Raw genomic sequence first — 9,420 nt, 5'->3', positions numbered from 1 at the left:
CAGGGGCATAAATAGCATCTAATGAGCAGAAGGAAAGTGGAGAGAATGTCCACAGAGCCCTGTGGCCAGAGATGAGGAAACTCTTTTGTAAGCATTTCTTTTGGGAATGTCACCAGCCTTAGTGACACTTGCATGCCCCCCCTAGTGGAACCTAATGATACTACAACTATCTACGGGTTTCTTGCCCCACTCTATTCACGGCTATAGCTCTAAATAGCAACATTAATCACCCAGAGAGATGTATTTTTTTTTTTTATGTATTCTTGGAAATAGATACATTTACTCACCTGGGTAGTCCGTGCCGGTAAAAGGCGTCTACTGGTGTCGAGTAAGGCCAGTGGAAAAGGTGTAATCCTTGTGGCGCCTTAGACATTCAAACCACCCAAGACTTTGATCTCTTCTGTGTTGACCATTGCTGCCCTCTAGCGGCAATATTTTGGAAAAAAAAACACTCAGACTATGAAAGACTTTTCCTTCAGAACTTTCTTCTTTCCAGCCAGTCGCTTATGTTTACATATGCATCCTTTTTTAAAAATAAATACCTGATGTCCAACTATGTGTGGTAGTGTTCACAAAATAATAGTGAAATACAATAATAAATAATCCAGCTCCATCCCCTAGCTCCTGGAAACAAACCAAGCCGCTTTAGGGAAAGTCATCTAGAATTAAATGAAAAGGCTTTCCACGGCGATATGGAATACGGGTTTGTCTTACTGGAGAGGGACAAGATAGAAGAAAGCAGTCCTGAAGAGGCACCCACTGCCTCAGGTCTGACAGATATGGTGGAATAACCGAGCAGAAATGCAGTTTTCTGAGCAGTAAGGCAAGCACAGAAGTGAGGTAGAAGGAAGCGTGTGTGTGTGTGTGTGTGTGTGTGTGTGTGTGTGTGTGTGTGTGTGAGATGGGGATATAGGACAAAGGAAGGCCCCGTACTTGGGTCCATGCTAGGTACCTAACCATTTCTGAAGAGAGACTGTGGTGTGGGTAATAAGTATAGAATAACCCAGGCCCCCTGCAGGGATGTGGCCTACGGGGTAGCTCGGGCTTCATGTGGGTTCTGGGAGTGGGGGCCTCTCTGTCATGGACTCTGTTGCTGGATTTTTGATTACTTCCCCCTGGAGGGACTGCCTTGCCAGGCCACAGGGGAGGAGGGCGTGCTTGGTCCTGGTGTGATTTGATGAATTGGGGTGTGTGAGTGGGGGGACTCTCCTCTTCTGAGGAGTGGGGGAGGAGAGTGGGAGAAAGACAAGAAGGGTGGGACTGGGAGGTGAGGAGGGATGGGGCTGCCACAAGGATGTGAAGTGAATAAAAACAAACAAAAAACATATACACTTATTGCTGCCCTTAAAAAAGTAAAAGGAATGATGCTTCAAAAAAAAAAAACCTATAGAATATTTGTGTTTAGGGGCCTTATGGAAATAAGCATTGTCAGGGATTGATCCCAGAGTCTGGTGCATACTAGACAGATACTCTACCACACCAGAATTGTTTTACCTGAGCATGAATTGAATTGATGCCTGCTAGCAGATAGAACATTCCACACAGCAAGAGCGGGAACAGACACTCCTGTCAAGTGCACATACAGTGTTCTCCAGAACAGACCATAGTCTAAACTATAAGAAAAGCCCCAATAAGTCTAAAAGGACCTGTGCTATACAAAATGTGTTCTCTGACCATGGTAGAGTGAAAATTTGAAATCAATAAAAATAAGAAATTTTAAAACTCCAAGTATATGGAAATTAAACCATGCAGTCTTAAATAACCAGTGAGCCACAGAAGAGAAAGATACAGATCGCCTGAGTTCTGGGCCATGAGCAGGGAAGCACTGCTCTCAAAGAGAGAGAGTTAGAAACAAGTTCCAGGTTGGAAAGAAAGAGACCAGTATTCCAACTAAAGTGTTGGGATAAAGCAAACTCCACCTTTTGATCAAGAGGGCGTGCTTGGAAGAGTGAACACATGAAGACAGGAGGTGCATTTGGTTTTTATTCTAACTCAGGTGGTATCTGTGTCTGATCTCCAGTCTAGAGTCCAACCTCATAGTCTTAAGAGAACTGGCACATAGGAAGTAAAGAAAGCCAAAAGGAGTCAGTATTCCAAGAAGGAGTCACTGCTCCAGGTATTCCTGGAACACAGCTGCGGACCTCTGTGTAAACAACAGTTTTACTGGGTGGGTGGAGAATTAAAAACATTTGCATAAAAATCTGACAATTGAGGAGATAAAAAGGGTTGAATTTCTTGCCCTAAACACTTTTTCTAGTATTTGATAGAAAAGTCTCACATTCAATACTTCTTACCGAAGGAGCCAAATAAATGTGCTATGGTTATAGCCCTTGTGTATTAATTTTACTGTTACATTTACAGCATTGTAAATTGAGATGTCAGAAGGCAATCATGGCCTGGCAAGATGATGCCATAGGTAAAGGAGCTTGCAACCAAGTCTGACCACCTGGGTTTCTTCCTAAGCACACACATGGAAAGACACACACACACACACACACACACACACACACACACACACACACATATATATATATATATATATATATATATATATATACAGAGAGAGAGAGAGAGAGAGAGAGAGAGAGAGAGAGAGAGAGAGAGAGAGAGAAGGGGGGTGGGACTCGACGGTTAAGATGAGAGTGTATGGTGTTTTTGCAAAAGACCAGGATTTGCTTCTCTTCTACCTTGTAGGTCTGGGAATCCTGGGTTGTCCAGCTTGGGACAAATGCTCCCTTACTCTCTGTGCCATCTGCAATTCGACTTGCAATTCTCTCACGGTGGCTCAGGTAATCAACTTTTTTTTTAGACAGAGATTCTAATTTTTGAGAGTTGACAGGATTTACTCTACTCACATCCTTTATTTTTGGACGCCCCCTCCCTTGAGTAACGAGGCAGTAGTGATGAAAATCTTTGCAAGAAAGGGAATGAGGAAGCCATGTTACATTCTACTTCCAACAAAAGGGTGTGGCTGTTGATGTTAATTTATGAGCAACACAGGATTACTGGCAGCATTTCTGTAAATTCAGTCTTCCATTTCAAATTCATTTTTTAAAAAAAATTTTGAGCAGCACTAAAGAGAGTGTAGGATATCTATCGTATTGTCTTGTATCATGGCGTATCGTATTGTATTGTGTACGTATTGTAGTGTATTCTGGAGAATATATCGACTCATTTCACCACTTCTGGTCCATAGATATACGAATTTTCCTAAGTGGAAGCAAGTATGGTGGAACATAACCATAACAAACATGGCGGCCGCGGCTTCACACAGCAATCGAGATTCCGTTCGCTGAATGCAGCAGCACATCTGGGCCCGCCTGTTTTTGCGTCACTTCCGGCGCGCCGCGCCTATGAGTACATAGCTTCTCCGGTTGTAGCGGCGGACTTGCCAGGAGACATTAGGTTCAGAGCAGCTTCTCGCCGACGGACACCGAAGCGATGCAGACGCTAGCAACATGGATAGAGAACGTGACCAGTCTGTAGTTGTCGCTGTTGTGACTGAGCTTCGATTTACCCAAAGATACAGAGACTATCTCGAGAAGCAGAAACTCTTGGATAAACTGCACCGTGTGGAAAAGCTGCGGGAAGGCACGGTGGCGCTACCGGTGCTGGCGGAATCCCTTTCTGAACAGCATCTGCAGGAGCTGAGGAATCGCGTGGCCCCAGGCAGCACCTGTGTGCTGACGCAGCTCCTGGATCCTCTTCCTTCCAAAAAGGCCCGGGTCTGTTCACCTGCTCAAAGACTGTGTCGTGAGGTGAGGCATTGGGTGGAGGACCGCGGCGTGACGTGGTCTGCTGAATTGGAGGCAGATTTGCCCCGATCTTGGCAACGGCATGGGGACCTAATGCTGCTTGGTGAAGACTGTTTCCAAGGCACGCAGTGGAAAAGTTTGCAACCAGGACTCTGGGAGACTGTTGCCTCCGCCTTTGGAGTTCAACGTTTGGCAAAACGAGGGCGAGTGTTACCTGATGGTATTCGAACTCCGTCAGTGACTCTGCTGCTGGGTGACCATGGCTGGGTAGAGCATGTGGATAATGGCATCCGGTATAAGTTTGATGTGACACAGTGTATGTTCTCCTTTGGAAACATCACTGAGAAACTCCGAGTGGCATCTCTATCCTGTGCTGGAGAAGTGCTGGTGGATCTCTATGCAGGAATTGGTTATTTTACGTTGCCCTTCCTAGTTCATGCTGGTGCTGCCTTCGTCCATGCCTGTGAGTGGAATCCTCATGCTGTAGTTGCTCTGAGAAACAATTTGGAGATCAATGGAGTGGCAGACCGGTGCCAAATACACTTTGGAGACAACAGGAAATTGACGCTCTCAAACACTGCAGATAGGGTGAACCTGGGGCTGATTCCCAGCTCTGAAGAAGGCTGGCCCATTGCCTGTCAAGTGCTGCGCAGGGATGTAGGGGGTATTCTACATATCCACCAAAATGTGGAATCTTTCTCAGGGAAGAATCCCCAGCCACCTGGAAGTAGTAACACGGAAAAAGAGCACCTGCTGCATCCCCAGAGAAGTATCGCTGATGAACAAGGAAATGGAACTACTGGGGATTTCAGGGGGGAAATGCTGTCATCGGCCAGCAAACCGGAGTGGAAGAGATGGGCAGAATCTGCAGAAACTCGGATCTCCTCACTTCTTCATCAAGTGCATGGGACACCGTGGAGGACACGAATCCTTCATATCCACGCAGTAAAATCTTATGCCCCCCACGTGGACCACGTAGTCCTAGATCTGGAATGCCGCCCTGTTCTCTAGTTGCCTAGAAGGGGTTCAGTCAGTGACACAGTAGAGCCAGATGGCCTGTAGTGCTTCATCTGGGGCTGAGTTCTCACCCTTCTGTTTTCTGGAGATCTTTTTAAATGATTTGTGGTCTGAAAATGAACTCTAGACCAGTCCGAATAAAATTATCTTCTGTTGATCACATTGAGAATCTATTAATGTATCAGAAGAAAGTAGCATGGCTCATTGAAATAGAAGCCAATTTGTGCAGTCGAATTCTGTATTTTTACCTTAGTTTTCAGTGGATTTACGGTTTTAATATTCATTTTATCTTAGGTTTATTTTCACATAGATTTTCCCTTTAATTGCATCATGTGGCTTTTTCTAGTAAGTCATACACTGATTATTAGAGTGAAATAGAGATCACTAGCTACATTGTGAGAAAGCCAAGATCAAACCAGGGAGACCAGTAAGGAAATTATCCATTTCTACAGAAGTTCTGTAGTTGTCCAGGCACAAAGTGGTGTGGTTTGCACCAACGTATCAGCCATGGGGATTTGGAAAAAAAAAAAAATAAGTTTGAAAAATAAATCAGAGCCAGGTGTGGTGGCATATGCCTTTAATCCCAGCACTCAGGGATGCAGCGGCAGGCAGATCTTTGTGAGTTTGAGGCCAGCCTGGTCTACAAGAAAGGCAAAACACTGGTTTCCCCCAACATGTGGAGTCCAGCACAGCCAAGGCTACACAGAGAAACCCTGTCTCAAAAAAAAAAAAAAAAAAAAAAAAATCAACAAAATCAGTGGGGCCAAATAATGAACTCCAAATTGAAGCATTAGCATAATGGTGCTTTGTTATTGAGATTAATAACAGAGGAAGGGGCAATTAATGGCGCTACCTACAATCCTCTAGTTCCTCAGTGGAGTGTCTGTGGGTGTGGCAGGGACTTATTATAAGGTCTTTTTATTTTATGTTAAGGAGGGTTAAGAAACACTTCTGTGTCCCAATGCCCATAACTCAGCACTTGGAAGGCCAAGGCAGGGTAATTGCTCTAAGTTCATGCTACAGAGTGAGACCTGTCTTAAAACCAAGGGTCATGTCTCTGAACTGTGGGGAATCTAAAGTTCTAGCCTTGGGCTTGTACAATAGCTGCCAGTTGATTAAAACTCTTACAATTTTTATAGACCCTAAACTTTATGGAGTTTGTCTTTTTTCCCTGGTCAAGAAGCTATAGGAAGAGCTGGAATGTAGTTCAGTGTAGACTACTTACTACATTCAATCCCCAGTGCCCTTCTAACACACACACAGATACACACACACACACACACACACACACACACACACACACACACAAGCACACAGCATGAGGAGGTCTATAATCTATAGGTAGGAAACAGTCTGCAGTTTTCAAACCATCTGATTATAAAATCAGAAGGCTTTCTGCTGTTCACTGCCAATTGCCACTGGGCTGGCTAAAAGTTGAGGATCACATAGAGAGCTCTGCTCTGGTGCACTTTGAAGCCTGTGAGCTGGTCTGCTGGATGTAGGAGACAGACAATAGTGTGTCTTTACTTCCTTCCTTGTCTTGTTACATAACCCAGGCTTGCATGTGCTGTGTATGGCTGCTAGTTTTTTTTCCCCAGTAGCAATAAGGACTGGGTTGGTACCTTTTTCATTAAACACAAATAGTAAATATCTTCTATATGTAGGAGCACAGAAAATATAAAGATTCATTAAGTTACCAAAAGAAAAAGGAAAAGAAAGAAAAACTCCTCTCACCAAGGAGCTCACAACTTCCCAAGTCCCCAGTGGTGAAGTGCAGTAAATGCCACATGGTAGTTTGCCACAGAGGCACAAAAGAGGGGAGGAAAAGTTCTACATAGAAGTGGTTTTTGAATTGGCTCTTGAAAGGTGGGTGAAACTTTGGTGGGTGGGAGGAGGCAGAACTAAGGCCAGAGTTTCAGTGCTCCAGAAGTAAGCTGTTGCCATTAGCTTGTAGCAGGATATAGTGAGGTGGCTGTTGGAGACAGGCCTGTTGTGAGCGGTGTCTTGTACACAGTAAGCTCCTAAGAAAGTGTTAACTATCCTGTGACCCCACTGCAGAAGCCTGCTTGTAACATGCTTTTCTCAGAGTGGCCTTCCTGTGTTTACTGAATTACTATAATTCCTCTTCTTTTGCTGGGCTCTTTTACACTCACGCACCAACAGCTTGTTGTATTGGAACTAAAATGCCAAGGATGCCAACCTGGGGCTTGAGTGAGTACAAGGGAGATGAGTCAAAGCAGCATTTGGGGACTGAGGAACTGCCTGTTGCCCTATGCTGTGAACAGGCCGTTGGTGTAAGGTGTAGCTGGTGGAATTCAGTTCCCTGAGAGTTGTTCAATCCCTGAGTCCCACGCTGCCTGGGTTATATAACAAGATGGGGAAAGAAATAAAGACCTCTGGGAAGGCAAAGCACTGGCTTCCCACAGCATTCCTTGCACCTGTAGTGGCCACGTCAGTAGCATTGGCATCCCAAGGAGGCTGGGGAGTTTCTACCCTGGATATGCAGCATCCAAGTATGAGATTACAGAGCTTTCCCAGCCCTGAAAAGTCCTTCTAATCTTTAATTTTGTTATATATATATATATATATATATATATATATATATATATATATATATATTTTTTTTTTTTTTTTTTTTTTTTTTTAACTTGCAACCACCAACCCTGCTACCCATTCTGTTTATGGTAGAGTTGAGATTTGTTTTTCTTACAGGCAAGAAATGTTTCTTGTATTCTGAATAGTGGACTAAATATTAGTATGACATTTGACATATAATAAATCAATAAGTCACAGCAGCATGCCAATGCTCACACCTAAAATTGAGATCTTTGAAATCAAGCTTTTTGATTTGCTGTTAATGCTGCCACCTAATGGAGAAGCTTTGGAAATTTAAAAAAAAAAAAAAATCCATCTTAAACTGTGTGCCTGGAAGACCTCTCACAAATCACTAAGAACCAGCAATGTACTGAACACTGGAACAAGGCTGGACATAGCAGAACCAACCCAGACTCCATGGCCTTATACACTAGTATAACGGTAATCAAATAGCCACACAACACCCACATATGGCCTTTCATATAATCCACATTCTAGCAAATCCTGGGAAGAAAGCACACACCTTTAATTCCAGCACTTGGGCAGTAGAGGCAGGTGGATCTCTGTGTGTTTGAGGCCAACTAAGATTATGTAGAAAGACCTTGTTTTAAAAACTATGTGATGATGGAGTTATAAGGAGTATGGGTGTTCTAGAATTGAGAATAATGTACACAAGTGCATTGTGGAGGATTCTGAGGGTCTAAAACAAAGTCTGAGTGTATGGAGGGTAAAGAGTAAGGGGTGAAAGCTGGGTGATAATGTGGCAGAATTGTGGTGCATGCCTACAGTCTCAGTGATTGGAAAGTGGAGGCAGGATGAGCAGGTGAAGGCAAGCCTTGATTACATGCACAGTGCTAAATAATTCCCTGTCTCCAGAACATCTAAATGGCAATGGGATGTTATTGGCGAATCTTAAAAACCTTAGTTTTCCTTTTCTTTTTTCTTTTGTAGAATCTGTATAATCTAGAGTGGTCTCAAACTTGTGATCCTCTAGCCTTCTGAGTTCTGGAATTATAAGTATGCACCACCTGGCTCCCTGGTATTTTTAAATGTGCACACATCTGTAAGCCCAGTGCTCCTGTGATGAAATGGGAGGTGGAAACAGAGGAATTCCAGGAAGATCAGCAACCAGCTAGCCTGGCCTACTAGGGACATTGACAACCTGTCTCAAACAAGGTGGGAATCAAGGGTGACATCCTAACTTGTCCTCTGACCTTCGCATATGCTCTGTGGCACATGTGTGCCTACACACACACACACACACACCACCACCACCACCACCACCACCACACCATACCACACACACCAGTGCACTCGCCCCCATGATTATGGTCCTTTCTCCATCTGGCCACATCTACCACAGTTGCCAAAAGGAGCTACACTATTAAAGGAAGCAGCCTTCACTAGCATGTGATGGATTATTGTGTTAATTTATGCAAGTACGGGTGATGAGGCCAACATTTGGGATGTATTTCTTCTTCCATTTTCTGAAAACGGTTGAGTAAAATTATTATTCTCCACACTTTAATGTTCTACCCTGTGAATTATAGTTGATTTGGCATCCCAGCTGGTCAGTCTGGATTCTCTAACTCCAGGCCACAGCTGGACATTTTCTTCAGGCAGTAGTAAACAGGAGTAGCTTTGACTCACCGGAACTGCTATCCATGTCTCATGGAATAGTATCCTTCATGGTCTAGTACCAACGTGTTAACAACGATTTGTGTCTAGTTTTTAAAACACTATTTAGATTATAGAAACTGTTTTGTAAATAAAAATTCCTAAGCTGGGTGTGGTGGTGTACGCCTGTAAACCCAGCACTCGGGAGGCAGAGGCAGTTGGATCTCTGTGAGTTCGAGGCCATCCTGGTCTACAAAGTGAGTCCAGGACAGCCAAGGCTACACAGAGAAACTATGTCTCAAAAAACAAAACAATACTTAATAATTAGTACTTAGGAAATTCACTCCAATAACACATACATATACTTTTGTTGAAACAAAAATCTGAACATGGAGCATGTAAGAATTCCGTACTTGACCCACTGAGTATGCTTACA

The 9,420-nt window shown here is 43.8% G+C and overlaps 1 protein-coding gene across 1 annotated transcript; it reads left to right on the top strand.

Annotated features, from left to right (window-relative positions):
- The first annotated feature begins 3,408 nt into the window (after nucleotides 1-3,408).
- Nucleotides 3,409-4,932, top strand: Trmt12 (tRNA methyltransferase 12 homolog). Its single transcript, XM_051159630.1, has one exon. The coding sequence runs from the start codon at nucleotides 3,459-3,461 to the stop codon at nucleotides 4,764-4,766; it is 1,308 nt and encodes a 435-aa protein (XP_051015587.1). The 5' UTR covers nucleotides 3,409-3,458; the 3' UTR covers nucleotides 4,767-4,932.
- The last annotated feature ends 4,488 nt before the right edge of the window (nucleotides 4,933-9,420 follow it).

The sequence above is a fragment of the Acomys russatus genome, chromosome 17, assembly GCF_903995435.1.
Source record: "Acomys russatus chromosome 17, mAcoRus1.1, whole genome shotgun sequence".
In the NCBI taxonomy this organism is placed as follows: Eukaryota; Metazoa; Chordata; class Mammalia; order Rodentia; family Muridae; genus Acomys; species Acomys russatus.
This window is presented reverse-complemented; position numbering and strand designations above follow the sequence as displayed.